Source organism: Garra rufa, unplaced genomic scaffold, assembly GCF_049309525.1.
Source record: "Garra rufa unplaced genomic scaffold, GarRuf1.0 hap1_unplaced_004, whole genome shotgun sequence".
In the NCBI taxonomy this organism is placed as follows: domain Eukaryota; kingdom Metazoa; phylum Chordata; class Actinopteri; order Cypriniformes; family Cyprinidae; genus Garra; species Garra rufa.
In genome coordinates, this window is record NW_027394279.1 from 488,652 (window position 1) to 514,312 (window position 25,661).

The window sequence follows — 25,661 nt, forward strand, 5'->3', positions numbered from 1 at the left end:
CGGACAATGGAGGGCACTCTGAAGGCGCGGACACTGGAGGGCACTCGGGAGGTGCCGGCACTGGAGGGGGCTCTGGGTGAGCGGGCTCTGGACGGTGGTCTGGGCTAGACTCAGGGGACTCAGGCCTGGCGGCCATCTTGGCCAGGGACTCAGGCGTGGCGGCCATCTTGGCAGGGGACTCTGAGGCCGGCTGCACTGAGCGCTGGGCGAAGGCCGGCGGGCTGGAGCGCCAGGCGGCGGCCGGCGGTACTGGGCTGAGGACTATCGAGATGCTTCGGAGGACTTGGGGAACTGTGGGAGGTATGGAGGGAATGAGCTCATTGGAGACGCATGTGGAGGGTGCTGGCTTCTGGTGAGACGGAGCGACCACATGCTTCCGGATGGGAGGAGGATTATGATCCTCCACATTGACTTGGAAAGTGGAACCATGGAGATCGAGAACATAATTTATCAAATCTGCTTTAATAAATCCTTAGGTGAGTAAACAACAGCAGACAAAGAGACTGGAAATACATACACTCATTGTTAGAAAGGGTTCCAATACACAAAAATGCTGAAAAAACAAAAAAAGTGTGGGACCTGAGAAAATTTTTCTGAAGATAAAACGCCTCTAGGTTACGTATGTAACCCTAGTTCCCTGAAGGGAACGAGACGCTGCGTCGAAATGCTTTGGGAACGCCTCCAGCGTGACCACGCTCTGAATCATGTGTGTAATCAGTCCAATGGAATCGCGTGACGTCACCGCCATGATGACGTCACCGACCAGGCAGCTTAAATGCACGTTCGGTGAGAACAGCGCTAGCTTTCGGATTAAGTTATCGCTGCAGGGATGCCGGAAGTATGGCCTCGAGACGCAACGTCTCGTTCCCTTCAGGGAACTAGGGTTACATACGTAACCTAGAGACGTTCCTTTCCAGGAACATCGAGCTGCGTCGAAACGCTTTGGGAACGAGATGCCCAAGCCACCATACTGAGGAAACATCCCTGCCTGAAGTTAGGGTGAGAGAACGAAAGAGCCGGGAGAGGCTCGAAGATCTAGGCCATAGAACCTAGTAAAAGTCAAGGGCGTGGGCCAACCCACAGCATTTCAGACATCTTGAATAGATAGGCCCGAAAGAAAGGCTTTAGAGGCAGACATACTCCTAGTAGAGTGAGCCTTGACTCCCAAAGGTGAGGGAAGGTCAGAGGACTCATAGGCTACAGCAATGGCATCCACAATCCACCAGCTTAAAGAAGGCTTGGCAGCAGGGCGGCCTCTCCTAGGAGGGCCGTAACAGACCAGAAGTTGGTCAGCCTTCCTCCACAGGGCAGTTCTGTGGATGTATGCTCGCACTGGACACATACGTGGAGGAAACGTGTAACTAAGGGGTCTCTGCCCACTGAAGTGCCACAAGAGGGGCGTGGTAAGCTGCTATGGCCGCCACGTAAACCTTCAGGGTGGAGTGGGTCAACCCGGCGGAGAGGCGGGCCTGTAAGAACTCCAGCACTGTACCAACTGGGCAGTTAACTGGGTCAAACTGGCGGTCTCCGCACCAAGAAGTGAAGAGCCTCCACTTCAAGGCGTACAGTTTCCTCGTGGAGGGTGCTCTGGACTGGAGAATGGTCTCAACAACCTCAGTTGAGAGACCGGAAGCTATGAACTGTGCCCCCTCAGGGGCCACACCCACAGTTTCCAAATCTCCGGGCAGGGGTGGAGAATACCGTTCCCCGCCTGTGAGAGGAGATCCCTCCTGACCGGAATCTCCCAGGGGGAGCCGTCTAGGATGGAAATCAGGTCCGAGAACCATACTCGGCCCGGCTAGTACGGGGCTACTAACAGTAGTCGAACCCCGTCCCGGCGCACTCTCGCCAGAACTCCCGGGAGCAGAGCAATCGGGGGGAAAGCATACAGACGTATCCTCCTGGATGACTCAGAGAGTACCAGAGGGGACATTGCGCATTCTCTAGAGTCGCGAAGAGGTCCACCTGAGCCTGGCCAAACACTTTCCAGAACTGCTTCACCACCTCGGGGTGAAGCATCCATTCCCCGGGCCTCGGCCCCTGCCTCGACAGGATGTCTGCTCTCAAGTTGGAATGCCCAGGGATGTGAACTGTTCTCAGCGAGAGGAGTTTCCCATGGGACCACCCAAGGATCTGGTGCGCCAGCTTGTACAACGTGGTTGATGTAAGAGCGGTGCGCTCCAACACATGGTGGTCTCTTAGGTCCGGAAGAAAGTGTTTCAGAGCCTGAAACACGGCCAACATCTCCAGGCAATTGATGTGCCACCTGAGATGAAGACCCCTCCACAGACCTCGGGCCGAGCGGCCACCCATGACCGCTCTCCAACCAGTGAGGGACGCATCCATCACAAGCGTGATGCTGCGACACGGAGCTCCCAGGACCGGGCCCTGAGTCAAAAACCAAGCCTCCACATGTCTAAGGCACGAAAACATCGCCGCATGACCTTGATCATGCGAAGCGGGTTTCCCCTCAGGGAGAACCCCTTGGTTTTGAGCCACCACTGAAGGGGTCTCATGTATAGCAGGCCAAAAGGAATTACGTTGGACGCAGCTGCCATCAGACCCAGCAGTTTCTGTAACCGCTTTACAGTGAGTGACCGGCCTTCTTTCACTCTCGCGACCTCGGTGAAGATCGAATCGACACGAGCAGGAGACAAACATGCCCGCATCATGGATGAATCCCACACACTTGGTGAAAGTGCGGGGTGAGAGTGCAAAGCCAAAAGGAAGAACCCGATATTGGCATGCTTCGCCCCCGAAAGCAAACCTCAGGAACCTCCTGTGATGAGGAAGGATGGAGACATGAAAATAGGCGTCCTTCAGATCTATCGTCACAAACCAGTCCTCGGACCTGATCTGTGACACGACCTGCATACGGCATTTGAGGTGCATGACTGTACGGTTCAGCAAGCGTAGATCTAAAATGGGCCTGAGGCCCCCATCCTTCTTGGGAACAATGAAGTACCAGCTGTAGAACCCGGACTCTCGTTCGTGAGGAGGGACCACCTCGATGGCCTCCTTCCTCAGGAGAGTATTCACTTCCTGTTCCATAACCAGAGCCTGCTCAGGGCCCACCAGAGTGGGAAAAACTCAGCTGAAACTGGGAGGAGGAGCACCGAATTGAATGCGGTAACCCCTTTCTACAGTGTGCAGGACCCATTGAGAGACATTCGGCAGAAGTTTCCATGCTGCCAGAAAGTCTACTAAGGGAATCAGCCTCTCGAGGCTGGCCTCTGGTGTTAGAGAGACAGTTGGCGTGGGGTCCTGAAGCGGTCCATGGAGGTCGCGAGCTTCCCGGCACCGCTACGATATCGGGCGGTTGCTGAGACCCAGCAGCCCCCTGAGCAGGAGTGTGGCGAGGGAGGAACCGCTGAAACGACTGCTTTGAGCAGGTCGGTTTGGTACGCCTGTAATACCGCCATGGTGTGCAGACACGCACCAGCCTGACCTGCCGCCGCATACCCTTTGCCCACCAGGGCAGTGCTGGAGCCTTCAACGAATAAGGCTTTCTCCATGACTTCGACACCTCAGTGTGGAGGTCAGGGAAAAACGGAAGGCTCCTGCGTAGAGGTGGTGGCTGAGACCGCAGAAAGCACTCATCTAGTTTGCTTTGCTGCGGTTCGGTCTGTTTCTCGGCTGGCCAATCCAGTTTTAATGTGGCAACAGCGCGAGTGACCACCTCTAAGAGCTCCTCGTACTGGGGAGAATGAGGGGGTGATTCCTCATCGCCGCCCTCTACATCCACCTCCTCGGAGGAAGATAAGAGAAGTGCCGTGCCCTCTCCCCGGGGGGAAGAAACCGCAGAGCGGGCTTCCGATCCCAGTGAGCGGGCGGTGGATCTGACAGGTGAGGCAGAAGATAGGGACTTGCCCATCTCCATACCCTCTGTCAGATCCAATTGCGATCCCCATGAGTGCAATCGCTGCTCCGCCTCAGCGGAAGCGGGACCAGACCCGCGAGGAACGCTGGTGAAGCCTCCCTCCTCAAAGAGAGCCTTCCGGGAGCGGAGCACACGCAGAGGCATGCGTTAGCAGTGCAAGCAACCAGCCCCCTCGAGGGCTGATGCTGCATGCGCCGCTCCCATACAGACAACACACAAGCCGTGTGTGTCCTCACCCGTAATGAAACGAGGGCAAGGAGGAACACACGGCCTGTGGTGTTGCTGCTTATGACCACCCTTTTTAACAGACATTTTACACAGACAGACAATCACTCTCTAAATAAAAGTTGTGCAAACTGGCACGAAAAAAGGAGAGTGACAGACATAGAGCGCTTGCTGAATGGCAGAAAGCTAGCGCTGTTCTCACCGAACGTGCTTTTAAGCTTCCTGGTCGGTGACGGCATCACGCCGGTGACGTCACGCGATTCCATTGGACTGATTACACACGTAATTCAGAGCGTGGTCATGCTGGAGGCGTTCCCAAAGCGTTTCGATGCAGCTCGATGTTCCTGGAAGGGAATAGTTGTATATCATTCAGGTAACAACACAGTATTAAAAATCAGAGTGTATATAAGCTTTTGAACAGGGTAATTTTTATAAATGCGACTATTATTTTCTCCTGTAGACTATATGTAAATGTCTTTTATGTGAAATATCTTATTCAGGTCAGTACTAACCCTCTGGTGCTCTTCGGTCACTTCTGACCGAAAAATTTTCTGTTTTGAATTTTTAAAAATCACTGCTTAATCGGAATGATATGAAACTCGGTGACTTTTATGCCATTTGGAATGTCAACACAAAAAAAAATTGAGGGCATGATTCAAGCAGGCTAAGTGGTCGTAAAAAAAATAGTCACACTTGTGCTCTTCGGTCTAAAATGACCGACCATAGGAAATGAATGGGAAATCGACAAAAATACAAATATTCAGAGAATTTTTGTGTGTACAATCTACAAATCCTCCACAATGCTGAAAAAAAGTACACAGCAGTGAAGGGGTGACACTCTAAAACACACCCATTCATAAACACACCCATTCACACACACACGCACACACACACACACACACACACACACACACACACACACACACACACACACATTAATATACACACCTCTATTCGGTCACTTTTGACCAAAACATTTTCGGTTTAGAATTTTTCAAAAAATCACAGCTTCATCAGAACAGTACCAAATTCATTGACTTTTATGGCATTTGGAATGTGAACACACATAAAAAATTAGGGCACGATTAAAAAAACTAATAATAAAATAAAAACTTGTGCTCTTCGGTCTAAAATGACCGACCATTGGAAATGAATGGGAAATTGACAAAAATACAAATATTCAGAGAATTTTTGTGTGTACAATCTACAAATCCTCCACAATGCTGAAAAAAGTACACAGCAGTGAAGGGGTGACACTCTAAAACACACCCATTCACAGACAGACACACACACACACACACACACACACACACACACACACACACAAACACACTAATATACTCACCTCTATTCGGTCACTTTTGACCAAAACATTTTCGGTTTTGAATTTTTTAAAAAAATCACAGCTTCATGAGAACGCTACCAAATTCAGTGACTTTTACGGACACACATAAAAAATGAGGGCACGATTCCAAAAAAAAAAAAAAAAACTTGTGCTCTTTGGTCAAAAATGACCGACATCAGGAAATGAATGGGAAATCGACAAAAATACAAAAATGTACAGAATTTTTCTGTCTCTTTCTCACACATCCACACACACATGCACAAATGAACTGAAACACAGCAAATTGAGAAGATGTAAAATAAAATAAAAATATATGTATAAAAAAATTACATATCCAGAGTGCAAAAGACACACACTCTCTTGCATATACAAAAAATTAACACTTCAAATCATATTTATAACAAAAAACTATCCCAAACTGGATAAGAAATAGTCTTTGAGATTGTTTAAATGTATGTTCAACTATTCCACCTAATAAAAATGCTGAATCAATTGTCTAAAAACAACTAGGCAATTCACAAGCTGCTTTGTAGAGAACTATACAGGCATCAAGTTACACCTGCCATTACAGATGTGTTTCTCGTTTTTTACCAACAGATGGCGCTAATCTGCCTTCAAAAATTAGTGTTGAATGGCTGAGTCTCTATTTCAACCTGAAATACTGCATTCATTAAAAAAAAAAAAAAATTAAAATAAAATTTTTTATTATTCTCAATGGCAAAAAATGGATATTAATTACAGCATAAATATTCATTATTACCACAAAACCCTCTCAAAATGCAAAAGAAAAAAAGAAAAAATATTATTAAACAAAAATGAATTGGAATGGTTTTACTGAAAAAATTACAGGATGCGTTACAGGTGTCCGGTCACTTCTGACCGCGAAGAGCACACGTGTGACTGCTAAACGAAGAGCACCAGAGGGCTAAATAAAAAATAACATGCATTTTGTATGATCTCTCTTATTTTGGTAAAATAATTAACATTTTGCAGATTCTTAAAGGTGTATGTAAACTTTTTTGAACTGTATGTGTGTATATATATATATATATATATATATATATATATATATATATATATATATAAACAATATATATGAGAAGCAGGCAATAATATAACTAACATATGAATGTGGTCATATTGAAAAATGATTACTGATTATCACAGATCTGAAGTAATGATTAAATTAGTCAAATTGTGATTTCCAAACCTGAGAATGAATCTAAGTGATGGTCAAAACAGACTTACGGTAAGTCCTCCAGACGAGATGTCTCATGTTGAGGATTCAGTAGATCATAGCCAGTCTCATTGTAGATTTCTAGGTAAGATATGTGGCTTGTATAGATCATACTGCTGTCCTGCAAATATTCAAACACAACTAATTAAATAAGGTATACCAAGAAAGATCAAAACAGTCCAAGTTTACCAGCTAAATCTTGATTCTAGCCAAGATTACTTTTACATTGATTTTTTTTTTCTTCCCATTTACAGAATGCATGCATGTCTACTGACCTTGCTGAAATGCTGATAAAGGTAGGAAAGAGTTCTGGGGATGATCCCTCGGTCATTGTAGTGCTCTGCACCTCCAGTGATTGTAAAGGTCTTCCCACTTCCGGTCTGGCCATAGGCAAAGATTGTGCCATTATAACCTGCCAGCACACTATCAAAATATGCATGGTTAACAATGATCTAAAGGCCATTTTTTGTGCTATGTGTGTCACTATGATTTAGTACTGTTATATAAAGTTTTATTACTTGATAGATGATAGCTCAGTAGAAGTAACTGTGAAATAAAAAGCTTAAATTGCATTTAAAATTACATTTGGTTTTATACATTATTTTGAAATCAATCATCAATCAAAAAGATCATGTTTTTAAATGTTTCTTTTTTTCTGAAATGTTTTTTTTTTTAGCTTTTCATAAAGCATTTGTTATTTAACTTGTTTATGAAAAAGAAAATAAGAAAAAGGATTTACAGAAAAATATTGCTATTGGCACAAAGCTCAAGAATACTGACTTCAAATAATACAGTGTGGTGTGGCCAATATTACTTGCTAGCTAATAATACTTTTGAATTATCTGTCATTACTTTAGATTAATTTTCAACACTGTAATGTTCGACTCCAAAGCATTCTGAATGTATCAATGTTTTAGAGAGAAAGGCCTAACACTATAACTAATGGCACTTCCAGGCACTTCTAGGTCCAGTGCAAATGATAAACACCTGTGTCTCATTTTAGTAATTGGTGTGGAAAGAGTGGATAAAAGTCAACAGGAAGCCGGAAGCCAGAGAGAGAGAGAGAGAGACTGACTGGGACCTTGTGCTGTCTGGAGAGAGGGACTGTTGCTGGAGTTATATGCTGCCTGTATTATGAGTTATTGGCTGATCAACTAAGAGCGCAGTGAGTGCTACTGACTTTTGTTTGTATTTGAAAAGGTTAAATAAAATACGAGTCACAGTCACGTTGACCCTGTCTTCTTCCTTCCACCCTCTGAACCATGTTACACTGGTGCCGAAACCCGGCATAGGAAGAAGAACGCTGCCACCGTCATGCATTCACCACCAGGATCACCATTTGCGGAGTTCATTCAATCACTTGCAGGTCTTCACCAGGAGCACCATCAGGCGCTGCTGGGCATGAGAGACAATCAGGAACGACGTTTCCAAGCCCTCATCCAAGCCCAGCAGGAAGACTGCAAGCTGTTCCGGAACTGGATTGACCAGGAGATTCGGCCTACGGGGACCCCATATGCCCCAGCCCCGCGGAGGCATGTGAGTGGCCCCAGGAACACTGGCCAGTGCAGCTCAACCCCCTGCTGTCCGGAGAAGTGCAGATGGCCGCACAACAGCTGCCAGTCAAGAACCAGTCCAGCGGGTCGGCCTGACCCCCAAACAGCACCGTCAGCGCTTTAGGCCACCCCAAAAGCACCATTGTGCCCTCTCCCTCTTATGCAAGTCCCCCTTTGAAAGAATTGGTATGGACCTCATCGGGCCATTAGAACAATCTGCATGGGGGCATCACTTTGCATTAGTCCTGGTGGATTATGCAACACGATACCCAGAGGCAGTGGCGCTCCGCAGCATTTCCACGAAAAGAGTAGCGGATGCACTGTTTTGTTTAATCTTCCGGGTGGGAATCCCAAAAGAGATTCTCACCAATCAAGGCACTGCGTTTATGTCACGGACTTAAACTTTCACTATTCTATGTACAGCAAATACTGTAAAATGTACACCCTCAAAATCATAACTGCTGAATTTATTTGTAGCTAAGTAGTCCTGACATGCACTATATTTTTAAAAAATTGAGTCGACTTTCTACGGGAGGTAGAGAATGTCTTTTGTCAGAAGACTTAGAAACTGCTATAGTATAACCAATAAGGATATTACCAATACTGAAATACAATTTGGCAGAGGATGCTGAATTTATTTATTTATTTATGGCTGTACAGTAATTGACAGTATAATGTCAATGGTGTTCCCTGTTGCCTCTGTTCCTCTAGTTTCCTTGTTTTCATGTTTTTGACCCTGTACTGTTACCTTGTTTGTTTGTTTTTTATTGTTTGCTGCCTGCCCTGACCCTTGACTGTTTTATGGATTACTCTTTTGCCTTCCCTCCGCTATTGTTGTTTGCTGGCGTTTTGACCAAACCCAACTCTAAACCTATCCGATAGTGTTAACAAATGCAAAAGTGATATAAAAACCCAATTGTTGAGGCAACCGTGCTATTTTAACTTCACAGGGTTTGTACCAGAGCTCTTTATCACTCAAGTGAATCGCCGTATCGCGTGAGCTACTGAGCAAACCTACTGAATTAGACAATTCATGCATATGAAACTGTATATGTGACAACAACAGGCAAAAGTATCAGTTTTCAAATCGCGCAAGATGTTAAAAAAGTCAATACTTAAATTAGGTTCTATTAATCAAAACTCTGTACCTGTACGTCATACTTTTTATTGCTTCAGTGTTCATTTGAACTGGAAACTGCAGTGATTCATACATATAGGTATGTTTGTTCAGTTTTACAGAAATGTATATAGAGGCACGTATTTCCAATAAGCCTATGTTGCAAACTATTCACAAAGCTGCTGAGAGGAAAGGGGAGAAATCTTAACCTAAGAGAAATGGCAATTAAGTAATAAATTATATTTAATATGAAACGTAGTGCAGTAAAAAAGTACAATATTATGCTTTGGAATGTTGTGAAGTAAAGTTTTCTAAAGAAAAACACTTTGATAAAGTACAGACAATTTTACTTGCTTTAGAGCAGAGTAAAAATATTTCACTACTGCCTCTGACCGTGATGGCATATTTGAGAATGGCTGATATGACTATCCTTTAGCAGAATGAATGGGTACCTAAATTCTTTGATGAGAGATGAATTCTTAAGTCTTCCGCCGACACAAAGTATACCTTCTCTCAAAATTGGAAGAAAAGAGGATTAGAGCCAGGAAGACTTCCTTCAGCTTCAAGCACATTTATCTTTTAACAATGCCTACTGTTGGACAAGCTTTATTACTGCTTTAGCAGCACTCTAAAGCTCTTTGGCAGTCACGACTTCAGAACTTTTCCTTTTAGACCCCAATCTCTTAATTCTTGCGACTACCTTAAGAAGTGCTGTCCAAGATGAAAACCTTGACAGACGATCAAGAGTTTCTGAACAATCATTACTTCTTGTAACAAAAACCTTAACTGCTTCAACCTCTGAATCCTCCACCAGTAAGTCAATTGCTGGAATGGATTCCTCATAGACTTTCTTCTACAAGAATTCGGGGCCTGATAACCAGTTTGTTGACAAATTATTGGATGCACAAAGTCCTCTAGAGCGAAAAATGGCTGGATTTTCTGTTGTATTATACAGTGACCGGGAGGGGACATGTTCGGTTCACTTAATTTTGTCGTGACCACGACGTGGGAATGTGATAGTATGTGATGGCCACAATATAGTAATTTGTGGGAACGTCATATTATGTAGAGGCCACAAGATTGTTTTGTCAAGGTAACGACATACTTATGTCTATGTTGAAGGAACGACATCCATTTCTTATGGCCACGACTTCTTATGATGAGTTTAATGCACAAACAAACCTGCATGACCATAGTAACCCGGGATTATCAGAGATGGATTTATTAATATTTCATTTTGAATTAAGAAATTATTAATATAATAATAACCAATAATTATTATAGAAATTATTACATTAATAAACTATTATATTAACCATAGGTGATGCTGCCTACGTGCAATGTAGACAGCATTCTAAGTTTGTCATAATTAATGTTACATAAAGTACATCAAATAAAATAGGCCTACAAGAAAGCATTTTTATTCATACCACATTCTTGTAAGTCCTTTATCTGATCGTCTTTTTTAGTAATATTTTTATTATTATTATTGGTTATATTTTTATATTCGCTTTTTCCCTTCATTTCAATCGTTTTACTTAACATTCTGAATAGTTTTGTAAATGATAGTCTAATGTAAATGCTGGAGTTTTGACTGGAATTTTTACTAGAATGCAGTTTAAAGGTTGAATTTTACATATATTTAATTTTATTTTGACTAATTAATAGACTATAATTATAAATACTACAGTGTTTCGATTAGGAATTAATCATTCACCTGGTTTCATTTGTAAATAAAAGCTCATTTATCATCCATGGCCATGACATAAGACGTTCCCACAAATTAATATCACATACTCACGTTGACATGAGTTAATATGTTGTGGCCACAACAAAATTAAGTGAACCGAACATGTCCCCTCCCGGTTACCGTAATATCAACATAATGCCACTGGTTTAGACTGGTGTTCTCACTTATGAACTGGACTCGGATTGCCACAAACACATAAAACCTCATTGCTGATGTATGCAAGAACAACTTGAGAATCGGTCCAAAAGAACTCTTCATCAATCTTAATATGGAGCTATGATTTCAATCTGACTGCAGTCAGTCCAAATGAGAAATACTTTGATGGAGCAGTTCTAGCCTTAGTCATTCTGGTATCCTAGGTAGGAACATCAGAAAGAATCAGAAAGAAAGAATCAGAAAGAGCTTTATTGCCAAGTATGCTTGCACACACAAGGAATTTGTTTCAGTGTTATTAGCTTCCAGTACACAGAGACAACAACAACACACAGACAATAAAAATAAGATGAGAATAAGAAAATACACATATGTAAATATAAATAGACAAAAAAAGTAAAATAAATTGATAAATAAATATGTACAGTTGTGCTTTAGATGACAGAATGGAATAGGATAGTATAGAAGATGCAGGGTTGTATTAGGGTGGAGGTGGTAGCAAATAAATATCAGATTATTGCACATATATTGCACAATGGGAAGAATATTTTAGCTGTTTATAAGGTGGATTGCCTGGGGGAAAATTCTTGTGCGTGGTTGTCCGGATATTCGGGGCTCTATAGAGCCGGCCAGATGGTAAAAGTTCAAAGAGGGGATGGCTTGGATGTGAGGGGTCCAGAGTAATTTGCTCAGCTTTTTTCCTCACTCTGGATGTATACAGTTCTTGAAGGGTGGGCAGGGGAGCACCGATAATCCTCTTGGCAGTCCGAACCATTCTCTGTAATCTTCTGATGTCTGATTTTGTAGCTGAACCAAACCAGACAGTTATTAATGTGGACTCAATGACGGCTGAGTAGAACTGTTTCAGCAACTCCTGTGGTAGGTCGAACTTCCTCAGCTGGCGAAGGAAGTACAACCTTTGTTGTTGTTGTTTTTTTTTACAATGGAGTCGATGTGAGTGTCCTACTTCAGGTCCTGGGAGATGAAAGATCCCAGGAACTTGAATGTCTCCACTGTAGCCACAGTGCTGTCCATGATGGTGAGTGAGGAAAGTGCAGGGGGGTTCCTCCTGAAGTCCACTATCATCTCTACAGTTTTGAGCTTGTTCAGCTTCAGGTTGTTGTGACTGCGCCAGATAGCCAGCTCTTTAAGCTCCTGTCTGTAAGACTCGTCACTGTCCTGAATGAGGCCGATAAGTAGTACTGTATGCACCATATCCTATACTGAGGTCTCATTTATAAAACTCTCCGTAGTTTTCATCCTTTTGTACGCTCAAAAGTTTTCAGATTTATAAAACCATACGTACGCCTTTATAAATTCCACAGGAAAAGTGATGAAGGACATCTCTATATATAGTCTATATTCTGTCTAAATTCATAAAATATTTGTTTAACATTTGCGTAATGACTTTATGTTATTTCAGTTTTATCTCCATTAATGAGAGTGGAATATTTAATGTAAATGTGTATATCGAAATAAAAACAGAGTTTAAAATAATTGTTCACTTCAATACTTTTCTCACTCCAAAAAAAAGTTCATAAGTATGGGCTGAAATGTCCATACGGTGCGTACATATTTAGGCCAAGTTTATTTTTTATAAACTCTGATATGTCACAGAATCACAGAATTCTATGGGCAATACGTATGCACAAACAATTATACAATTTATTGAAACCCAATTATTGAAACCCAAGGTCCTTTCAGTACTGTGTCATTCAAGAAGATGCCATGAAATTTAGCTGAACAATCAAAGTCAACTCTTAGCTTGCCAGGTTTCTTTAGATGATACACCCCATGATGATAATTTGTACTTGATTGTTCTCGTCATGTTAAAAGAAAACTTTTATTCACAATTTATATTACGTGGCCTTAACTATTATGTACTTACACTACCGGTCAAAAGTTTGGGGTCAGTAAATTTTTCTTCTTCTTTTTTTTTTGAAAGAAATTAATACTTTTATTCACCAAGAGTGTGTTAAATTGATAAAAAGTGATAGCAAATACTTACATTGTTAGAAAATATTTATATTTTGAATAAATGCTGTTCTTTTGAGCTTTTTATTCATCAAAGAATCCTGAAAAAATATCACAATTTCTAAATAAATACTTTGCAGGGCAACTGTTGCAATACATAATCCAGTATAGATCCAATATAGATCATTCTAATAATAAATCAGTATATTAGAATGATTTCTGAAGGATCATATGACACTTAAGACTGAAGTAATGGCTGATGAAAATTCAGCTTTGCATCACAGAAATAAATTAAATTTTAAAGTATATTACAACAGAAACCATTATTTTATATTGTAATAACATTTTGCAATATTACAGTTTTTTTTTCTATATTTTTGATTAAATAAATACAGCACTGATGAGCATATGAGACTTTATTTAAAAACATTACAGCTCTTACTGACCCCAAACTTTTGACCGGTTTTTGACATCAAAAAATAAGCACAATGTACCTAATGTTGTCATATTGCACTGCAAAACACTTTTGCTTCAAATAAGGTAGGATATGGGTATGGGGACAGGTTTGGTGGTATGGGTAGGTTTAAAGTGCATATTGCAGGTAAAAAAAAAATTCCAGATAAATATATATCCGTGTATGAAAATACTATACGAACCGTTAATGCAGAATTTGAAAATGTTTTACAAGACGCAAGAGCACAAATTTAGAAGACAAAGTGATGGTTTCCTTGACAGCTCTCAAAAACAGCTTTTTTTTCACACTGCGTCATATGACGTCACGAGAGGGAGTCGTTCGCCAAGCTCTGTTGCTATTCAGTAGGAGCAGTCGTGAGATAGTGTGTTTTTGGTAGCTATTTTTTATTTCAATTGATCGTCGTCATGGTAAATTATTGTGTCCACGAGTTTAATTACAATAAAAAGAATGGTGCTATCTTCCGTATCTAGGTGCGCTTGTGTGGGTGAAGAGACGGGCCTACACTAATGCATCTGCTTCGAAAAACGCATTCACTTTACACCGGAGGATTATCATCCCGGCGATTTGATGCGGTTTCAACATGGGATGCCGAACCAAGAATCAAGTGAGCTGGTACAGTTCCTTCGGTGCACACAGCAATCAATCCGCCTTGCCGCCAGCCTGTGGTTCGTCCGAAGCCGTCAGAGATGCAGCCTTGTTTTGTTAACTTTTGATAACTACCATAACATATATATTTAAATAATGAGACACAACGAGATGTGTATATGTTGTTGTAAAGCACCATAGCTAGCTTGTAAGCATTAGCAATATAATTTTAAGAACCGTGTAAAAACGGTACCATATGAGAAGGCATAACTGGTCAGTTAACCTCAGTTTGTTAATATTATAACCATCAAGTCTAGCTACAGCTTGGCAAAGTTGTTTGTACAGCTAATTTGTAATTCATTGTCATTTGTTGTGTTTATAGGGCTTTGGGAGACATTGCAAGACATGAGGGTGTGTGAAGATCTGAAGCAGTGGAGGCCAGCTGTTATTAACCACCTCTAATAACACTGTTATAGGGGTGCGTGCAGGATTAGACGAGATGATAGACGATATATACAAAATACAATATATTTAATATAAATCTCCAAATGGAACAAGGCAGGAACATTCACACACATCTATTTCACAAAAGGACCGACAAAGAACTGAACTCAAACACAGACTCTTAAAGACAGACTAATGATCAAACACAGGTGACACAGATGACTAATAATTACAAGGACAGGTGCAGGGAATCACAATGACGAAGGGCTAAACCAAATGACAGATCAACGGGTGGAAGACAAATGGGAAAAACCAAAGACAAAACAGACATAACTCTGACATTACGCCCCCCTCCGGAAAGGCGCGTCCTCGCGCCGTGGAAAAAAGAAAAAAACGAGAGGGGCGGAAAAACCAGGAAACCAGAGTCACTGAAGGAGGGGGTTCCGGCGGAGGACGCAACCCCCGGAGGAGGACCAGAACAAAAGTCCAAAGGGCAAAAAAGACAGTCCAAGGGGGCGACGACGGTGGGAGGAGCCAGGGAGAACACAGGAGGGACCTGAAGCAGGAGAGCAGGACCCAGATCGCAGCCAGGATGACAGCCCACGGAGGAGCCGACGGAGGGAGGAACCATGGTGGAGGGAGGACCGCCGACTCCAGGGGTCCGACCGACAGAGGCAGAGCGGCTGGCAGAGGAACCCGAGGCGGAGGTGGAGAGCCAACGGACCAGGGCGACACCGCGGAACCGGAGGGCCAAGGTGGAACAGGAGGCTCTGGCGGCCGAGGCGGAGGCGGAGATCCGGAGGTCCGCGGCGGAGCCGGAGCGACAGAGGACGAAGGCGATGCTGACGGGAAGGAGGAGCCTGACAGAGCCGGAGGGACAGAGGGACGAGGCGAAGCCAGAGGAGTGGAGTCCCGAGGCGGCAGATGGTCGACGACTGACCAAGGCGGAGCCGGAAGGACGATGGAGCCCGGTGGAGCTGGTGGGCCGACGGGCGACGGTGGAGCTGAGGGCGTAGAGAGCCGAGGTGGAACCGCAGGGTCGGAGGGCCGAGGTGGAGATCTGGTTTCAGAGGCTGGAGGCGGAGCTGAGGGAACCTCCAGCCATGCCACCGATGTGAGTTGGCATCCCTGCGGCGAGCCCACTGCATAGATGGTGGGCTGAGGGTGAGCAAGGGGACTGGCAGATGAACTCCGGGACTCTGGACAGCTGGACGGAACCAGCGGGGACTCAGGACGGCTGGGCGGAACCAGCGAGGACTCAGGACGGCTGGGCGGAACCAGCGGGGACTCAGGACGGCTGGGCGGAACCAGCGGGGACCAGGCAGATTCAGATAGAAGAGGGCGGGTGGGAGGGAAGTTCATGCCAGCCAGTGGCTCAGTGACAAAGTCTATTAAGTCAAACGATTTGTAATCCAAAACTTCGGAAAAGTCAATAAGGTCCCCAGAGTTGTCCAGCTCACCCCCAGCGGTGTTGCAGTGGGCAGGGCTCTCCATTCCCCTCACTTGCTCCACGTCGCAATCCACCGTCACAGATGTAGAATCCGGCTCACGCACCTGATTAGCCGGAGAGGGCTCTGGCTCTGTCGCTCGCGGCTCTAGTCCCTCATCCGCGGTGCGCTCGGGTTCATGCTCTGCATGTCGGGGTGATGGTTGGCTGCTCTCTGGGTCATGAGTGGGGCAGCACCCACTCGATGTATCCGGCGAGGCTCTCTCGAGGATCCTCCCCAGACAGCTGCATCTTGATGTTGTCGTTTAGTCCGTTGCGGAAGAACGTGCATAAGCAGCTATCCGGGTAATGAGTAGATGGGACGAGGAACAGAAAGTCTCTGATGTGGTCCTCGAGAGAGCGTTTCCCCTGCTTCAGGAGGATAATGAACACGTTGGGGTCATCCATGAGGGAAAAAAAATAAAACACTGATACAAAAAAAAAACGGAAAATAAACGCAGGGAGAGGTGCCGGGTAAACTGTTGTAGGTCGGTCCTTATGTTATAGGGGTGCGTGCAGGATTAGACGAGACGATAGACGATATATACAAAATACAATATATTTAATATAAATCTCCAAATGGAACAAGGCAGGAACAAGGCAGGAACATTCACACACATCTATTTCACAAAAGGACCGACAAAGAACTGAACTCAAACACAGACTCTTAAAGACAGACTAATGATCAAACACAGGTGACACAGATGACTAATAATTACAAGGACAGGTGCAGGGAATCACAATGACGAAGGGCTAAACCAAATGACAGATCAACGGGTGGAAGACAAATGGGAAAAACCAAAGACAAAACAGACATAACTCTGACAAACACATTAGTATGATACCCACACTGAAAATATTTTTCTTTCAGTGGTACATGTTTGGTACATCTACATATATATTAACAGTTGCAATGTTGTATTTTAAGTTGGGTATTAACAGTACTATGAAATAATATTTATGATTTAATGCTGTATAAATTAAACTGAATTGAATTAACCATAATTGCTTGATATATATGTGTTATAAACTTCATAAACAATGTTTTATACAGTAAGACAATTTTTGATTGTGATTATTTTTTATTGATTGTCACCAAAATGAACTGTCTACTAATAGCTGACACAACACATGCAGGTAAGGGCTTCCTGATGAATACCAGTGGACATCTTGACTGTATGCTGTCAATATTAATTGTCTTATACCAGTGGCATTAAAAAGTGTGACTGTAGGTATTCGTGACCTAAATATAGTCAACTTGTAATTGAAAAACAAAAAATTTGATATTCAAATCTTAATTTTACTATTTATTTGTACGTACAAGTATTTAGCTCAGAGAAATAAATGATCTCTACCCTAAGCATACTCATGTCTGCTGGATCGGGCTGCATTTTTCTGTCCGAGCCCGGCCCGCGTTCGACAGAGCAGTAACCGAACCCGACCCGAGCCCGACAGGCATTAAGATATTTATGTCCGAGCCCGATCCCAGCCCGACACAGTTAAAATCTATTTTTTTTCTCATACTAATGACACATGCACTTTTTTGTGTGGAAAGTCCGCTTTTATTAAGCAACTGTAGGAAGGATTTAAAACTAAGCAGTTTTAAATTTTAAATGGTCAATGCCTTATCGCGCTGATGTGACCAAGCCTGACCCGAACCCGAGCATCCTTTCTAAATATCTGTCCGAACCCGGCCCGGCCTGTCGGGTACCGTCGGGCTCGGGTCGGGTATCCATCCTCTAGTGCATAGGCTATCTGTAGAACCTGTTATGAGTTCAGCTATATCACGTAACATTAGCGTCGGATATTGATGAGTGTGACACGCTTGATCAACGATTATTAGTTTCTGTTAATGGTAAGTAGTATCAATACTTATAGATGATCAGTGCTATGCTTTTTCCCGATTATATATCGTCATCTAACACTGATCTCTCACCAAGGCAGTGTCACGGTAAACGAAGGAGGCCTGGGTTCAAGTGCAGGGGAAGATTTTTAATATAATTAAACAAACAAAACAAAACCAAAAGGCCAACATGGCACAACACAACTAGAAATAATACAAGAGAACAAAACAAGAACACGATCATAAGCCAGGGAACTAAGAAACACAGAGTATACTGACAGAACTCAAGACACAGAAAACAATGCAGACTCCCCAGCGTGGGGGGAAAGTGGGGATTATAAAGACTGTGATAATAGTGAACAGCTGGAAGACACAAGTGACAATCAGGACAGGTGAACAATCAGGGAAGTGCAGTGCAGGGAAGGGAAAACAGCGACCCCAGGAGGCTGAGGGAGAACCCGCAGCCCAGAGTCATGACAGTACCCCTCCCCTACGGAACGGCTTCCAGACGTTCCCTAAGGCCGAAACAAGTCTGGAGGGAGGTGGAACGGGGGACTGGTGAAACAGGGGGAGGGATGGTGGGCCAGGCCCGTGCCACGGAGGAACGTGAGCTGGCCTCGCCGCCAGAGGAGCGTCAGCGGACGCCGCCGCCAGTGGAACGTGCGCTGTCACCGCCGCATCCGGAACAGAGAAAGCAGTCAGTGCCGCGTCCGGAACAGAGACAGCGATCGCCGCCGCGTCAGGACCAGAGCCAGCGATCGCCGCCGCGTCAGGAACAGAGACAGCGGTCACTTCCGCGTCAGGAACAGAGATGGCGGTCACTTCTGCATCAGGAACAGAGATGGCGGTCGCCGCCGCGTCAGGAACAGAGACAACGGTCACTTCCGCGTCAGGAACAGAGATAGCGATCGCCGCCGAGTCAGGAACAGAGACAGCGGTGACTTCCGCGTCAAGAACAGAGATGGTGGTTACTGCCGCGTCAGGAACAGAGACAGCGGTCACTTCCGCGTCAGGAACAGAGACGGCGGTCGCCGCTGCGTCAGGAACAGAGACAGCGTTCGCCGCCGCGTCAGGAACAGAGAGCGCGGTCGCCTCCGCGTCAGGAACAGAGAGCGTGGTCGCCTCCGCGTCAGGAACAGAGAGCGCGGTCGCCTCCGCGTCAGGAACAGAGAGCGCGGTCGCCTCCGCGTCAGGAACAGAGAGCGCGGTCACCTCCGCGTCAGGAACAGAGAGCACGGTCACCTCCGCATCAGGAACAGAGAGCGCGGTCGTCTCCGCATCAGGAACAGAGAGCGCAGTCGCCTCCACGTCAGGAGCAGAGGTCGTGGTCTCCGGCGCGTCAGGCGCAGAGATAGCGGTCACCGCCGCATCAGGAACCGGGAGCGAGGCCACAGGCGCTTCCGGAACAGAGAGCACGGTCACGGCCGCGTCCGGAACAGATTGAGCGGACACCCTCTCTCAAAAAAACGCCTCCGCCCTCGCCCTATAGTAGGGGCGCTTCCGCGCCGCCTCAGCATTAACGGCATCCATCTCGGCCAGGTAGGTGTAGATGACCTCAAAACGAGCAGCCGACGCCTCCTCAAAAGAAAGATTCCTCCCCGCTGGACCCATTTGTGGAGTCTGCATTCTGTCACGGTAAACGAAGGAGGTCTGGGTCCAAGTGCAGGGGAAGATTTTTAATATAATTAAACAAACAAAACAAAACCAAAAGGCCAACACGGCACAACACAACTAGAAATAATACAAGAGAACAAAACAAGAACACGATCATAAGCCAGGGAACTAAGAAACACAGAGTATACTGACAGAACTCAAGACAGAAAACAATGCAGACTCCCCAGTGTGGGGGGAAAGTGGGGATTATAAAGACTGTGATAATAGTGAACAGCTGGAAGACACAAGTGACAATCAGGACAGGTGAACAATCAGGGAAGTGCAGTGCAGGGAAGGGAAAACAGCGACCCCAGGAGGCTGAGGGAGAACCCGCAGCCCAGAGTCATGACAGGCAGGTGGTAGATGGTAGATGGTTAGATTGTAGATTAGAATGTTCCTCAAACATTTAAAAAACTGGACGGTTTGAACGTTTACAAAGCATTCAGAAATAACATTTTCATAACTAAGTGGGAATGTTAGAAAAAAATTTCTCGGAACATATTTTTTGTTAGCTGGGTATAGCCTACTCCATCCCAGCTCAGACTTCTGTGCAAATGGCTATTCTCACCACCTATAACAACTTGAAGAGGATCCAAAGCAAAAGGACAATCATATTCAACTAGCAGTCCCACATTACAGTCTTGAAGTGATGGCAAATTATTTGCAAGATGCTTAAAATGAAGCCATCATAGACTTGTGGCTCTAGTTGGTACATACAAGACATGTCAACAGGAATGCATTCATTAGAATGTTTGCTACAGCAGTGTATGTTTTTCAGAATGAAAACCTTTGAACTCACACCCCATACACACTTTTAACTAACTATAATTGTATCTGTGGCAGTGAATGATTGTGTCACAGTCAGGCTGGGTTGAGGAGTGGAGATGGAGGAGGAGAACCAGAGTAAATGAATAAATAAAGTTTATTAAACAAAACACTGAAAATGAGTACAAACAAACAAAAACCGGGAGCAAGAAACAAGCACATGTAACGTTATCGACGGACAAATGGGAGTGAGGAGACACAGACTTAAATACACTGAACATAGGGCGTGGTAACAAACAAGATAAGGAGATGACGAGGGGGAAATATGGGCATGATTAAACCAAAATAGACAAAACCAGGAGGGGGAGACAAAGTCTAAACCATTACACTAGAAACATAGGGGGAAAAACACTAGGAAAACAGAACAGTACAGGACAAAATACTGACAGGTTGAGTATTTACATTCAGCTCTCAAACAAGATCTTCCAAAACAAAGCTTGAATCATTTTCCCTATGAAGAAGAGCATATGTAAAAATGTCCTTCTGAGGTTCATATACAGACGACAAGAAGACAAAGACAAAGCTACTTCGCAAAGCCATGAAGCTTTGCAATCCTTGTTAATATTATTAGATAATATGGGATTAGTTTCCATTGTTATGCTAATGATACTCAACTATATATCTCAATAAGACCAGATGAAACTTCTACCTAAAGCCCGGCTCACACTACAGGATTTTTAGCCCGATTCTCCCCTCCCGAGAATCGGAGCAAAAATCTTGTTGAGCACCTCGATCGGCCCCGATGTTCGGCGCGGATTATCTTGTAATGTGAGGCATTCACAGATCGAATCTTGCACCTCCCGATCTGCTCGCCTGCCCCGATTTATATCAAACATGTTTGATATTTAAGATTTTAAATCGGGATGATGACGGCTATTTGCTTAAATCAGTACTTTCACAACAGCCAATGCGTGACCGCAAAACAGCTGCTGTATGGGTCCGTTGCATAGTGAAAATGGAGGGAACTGCTTCTTGGGTTCTTGTAGTAACACTGTCTGTATGTATAATGTGTCGAAAACGTACCACAACCGTAAGGAAAAAAAGAGGAGCTCTGCTCGGGTGAAATCATCTCAGTTTTGAATAGGGCTATGGTGGCGCAGTGTTTTATATATAAATTATTTATTAAATATAATTAATAATTATATATTATAAGAATTATATATAAAGTAATACTTATAAAATGTATATATATATATATATATATATATATATATATATATATATTAGGGGTGGAGCCGAACCCGAATACGGTATTTGGAAAGGCACAAATAGTGTGTTTTTTACGAATACTTATTTCGAACAAATACTAAAATATTTGTATTCGGGAACAAGAAAAACTTTATATCAAAAAGCTGCTTTTCCTCATGAGACCGCAGTCAGTGTATGCCCGCGTGAGTGAGTGAGTGACATTCAGGAGTCGGGGGGTGGGGGTAAAACAGGTGACTGACACAGGCTGCTACACACAGCAACAGAGAAGACTCGGCTGAGCGAAAAAGACTTCACTGCATCACTATTTTTGTTGAATAGATTTTTGTACCTTAACTGGGTTCTGGAGGCAGTTTATAACTTTTGGGAAGCAGAGTTTGATCGGGAGATTACTCCATTAGGGGCCATTCACATGCGCGCTCAAGTTCGTTGTTTCACATGTAGACGCGCGGTATGCGCGCTCATAATGGAAGCAACGCGGACACGGTGCTACGCGCTCGTTTTTTCCAGGCGTGTCCACGCCGCATCAAGATAAATACATGTCAACTTTTCAGAATGCCACAAGCGCACACAGGTCATGTGACAATAACCAACCAATCAGCTTCACCCTTTCCCTTAATAACATTGAAAAACAGCCAAGTTGGAGGAACAGCTTATCATATCTGTACAGGAATAACCATTTTTAAATAAATTTAATAGCAGAGCTACTGCAAGCGATTTTTTATGCTGGAAATCCATTTATGCTTTGAAACTTCCGATTCTTCATTGAGAGATCAGGTCATGGTTGCTTAGCAACGGCAGACGTCACGGGAAAGAAGTTCATTCAGAAGAAGAACAGTTCTTTTAAGTATTATTTGTTTTTATTCTGTCTGTTCAGCGTCCTCCAACAAGGATGGGTGGTGGTGGGGTTCATAATGTTCAGAATTGTATTAGTTGTTGGTTTAACCATGGATGAGGTAATGGCTGTTACGTTATTTTCTTTTCAGTGGCGTTCCTTGTTACATGTTCAAAAACATCAACCAATTTTGAATACCATATGCCATATACATAATTATTATAATGGATATAATTAAAGAATACTTACACTATAACTTAAATTATAAGTGTAACGCACAAAAAAACAGGATTTTTACACATATTTAGAATTATATATATATATATATATATATATATATATATATATATATATATATAAAACGAAATAACTAATATAAAACGTAATAATTCAAACAAACGTGCGTTTATGTTAGCACTTCCGTCAGTGAACAAGCAGCCTACAAAACACTAAAATAAATCAAAGAAATAATACATTTAAATGAGAAAGTAGCCTAAATAAGAATGTTAAATATGCTATTAAACAAACATTCCTTGCAAAAATGTCAGAGAGCTCATCAGAATTACTGGCCCGTGTCCGACAACCTGTATTTTTTCTTTTGATCTTCCCCATTACACAGCTGCTGTTTTTAATAGCAAAGTGATTTCATTTATTTTCGTTTCTTTAGTTTATAAAGTTAATTTAGAAATATATTTGGAACACTTTTTGTTTGTGAAATTCAAGTTTTTGTTTTTTAAAGTAACGACCAAGCGGCCAGTGGCAGACAGATCAATTTAACCATTCTCAAGTCATCACGATTTAAATTAAAATCCATAGATATAAAAAACTTAAAGCATATCACAATATTAGTTTAATCATTTAACCTAGATAAATGTGTGCTATAAGGCACATTTCCAATCGTTTGTGCGGAGAGTGAAAGCTGAATCGCACTTTGGACATGGAGGCGATGCGATGTGAAACTTCATTTTTGCTTATACAGGTAAGAGTCAAAGGTACAATATATCATCCGGAACTGTAAAGGGTCTACCTTAGTTTGTGTGTACTCACAGTATTAACAAAACTTCGCTTTTAAAGAAAACAAACAGGATACATTTTCTGATGTCTTGGTGTTAAACAGGAGCGCTTTACAACAATTAACGGAAACCCAATTGCCTCAACGACACGATTAATATAAAAATAATTAATTTACCTTTAAATAATTTAAATTGAAAGCAAAACTCTTTCAGTATAGGCCAAATCCATAAAGATGCATTTAGGCATTAAAGACGCATCCAATGAGCAGATGGCGAGTCATGATCGTCAACTTCATCTTTGCGACACTGACTCAGAAAATAGTAGTTTATTAACACATTATTCGAATATCTCCTTAATTTTTCCCCCTGCACATTCACAGTAATTACTTTTGCTGGGGCTTTGCGGCCAGCTTTAGCCCTTTTCATGCATTTGAACATGGAGCTCTTCCAGCTGAGCTGAAGACACTTGTGCTCGCTGCTACTGGAGGGACACTAAACACCGACATGGTAGAATAAATGTAGCAGAAACATTGTATTTTATGCTTGTTATAGTGTGTATGTGACGTCACGTGCACTACCACCGTGGCGCAGTACTCATTGCGACCGTCACACCCCTAGTTTTGAACATACCAGGTGAGTGCAGAAAGATGCTAGCACGTAAGCTCACATATGTAAACATTAGTTGCTGAAATGATGATGGCTGCATGAGATCATGAGAGGCGCTCCCTCCGGCATGATAATCCTAATAATATCTTGTAGTGTGTGATGCGCCACGATTTTAAAATCTTGTAGTGTGTGCATGTTTAAGATTTCAGGGAAGATAATCTGCAAAGATTCTCCTTATGTGTGCGCTGCAACTAGATTTCATAATCGGTTAGGATTTTAAAAATCCTGTAGTGTGAGCCATGCTTAACTTATCAAAGCTAACAGCATATGCTAAAAATGTAAAAGACTGGATGACCAATAATTATATTACATTCAGATAAGACCAAGATATTACTTATTGGACCAAAAACAGTACACAGAATCTCATGAACTACAATTTTCAAATAGTCGGATGTACTGTTATTTCCTCTACAGTCAAAAATCTGGGTGTTACATTAGACAGCAACTTGTCTTTTGAAAATCATATATCCCATGTTACAAAAACAGCATTCTTCCATCTTAGAAATATGCCAAGTTATGGAAGATGTTACCGATGCAGAAAAGTTAGTTCATGCATTCATGACCTCTAGACTGGACTATTGTAATGCACTACTGGGTGATTGTCCTGCATCTTCAATAAACAAGCTAGAGGTAGTCCAAAATGCAGCTGCTAGAGTTCTTACCAGGTCAAGAAAATATGATCATATTATCTCAGTTTTACAGTCTCTGCACTGGCTACCTATTAGGTTCTGTATCAGTTACAAAATATTACTTCTTACCTTCTTATAAGGCCCTTAATGGTTTAGCTTCTGCATAACTAACTAGTCTTCTACCACGCTACAATCCATCATGCTTCCTAAGGTCGCAAAACTCTGGACTTTTGGTAGTACCTAGGATAGCAAAATCCACTAAAGGAGGGAGTTTTTTTTTGTGTGTGTTTTTTTTTTTTTGTAGTGCATGGAGCCCATCAGACATGAAATAACTAGTTATATTCCTTAAACAACTTCTCCCCCGATCTGCGATTAACACCTATTTGCTGGAGCCAGGCCTCTGGTTTCTATCCAACTCATCCTCCCACCATCAAGATAAGACTCTTTACAGCCTACAGGAATGCAGGGAGATACACTTTCCTTATTCAGACATACAGTCCCACATACAGTTATATAGAAATGTACACGTATCAATGTGTTACCTTTTCTTATATTGTTGTTTCTGTTATGTATGTCTGTCTCAAACATTAATCCGCAATAGGTGAATTATTGTGCATGCTAAGACTCTCACATTTAGAATCACTCATTCAACCGAGATGATACATAGATCATGTTTGGTGTCTATGAGCGGCATTTATGATATCCTAAAAGTAAATTTTTGTGGCATCTTAATAACTCCTTGCTTGATAGGTATTATTGAACTTTTG

General features: G+C 43.0%; 1 protein-coding gene across 1 annotated transcript in view; it reads right to left on the reverse strand.

Moving 5' to 3' along the window:
- kif6 (kinesin family member 6) overlaps positions 1-25,661 on the reverse strand; it is a 238,135-nt gene that overhangs the window by 166,074 nt on the left and 46,400 nt on the right. Inside the window, exons 4-5 of the mRNA XM_073832589.1 lie at positions 6,963-7,110; positions 6,699-6,808 (exon numbers count right to left, since the gene is read on the reverse strand). Of these exons, the coding sequence (XP_073688690.1) occupies positions 6,699-6,808; positions 6,963-7,110 (258 nt within the window). The remainder of the gene's footprint in view (positions 1-6,698; positions 6,809-6,962; positions 7,111-25,661) is intronic.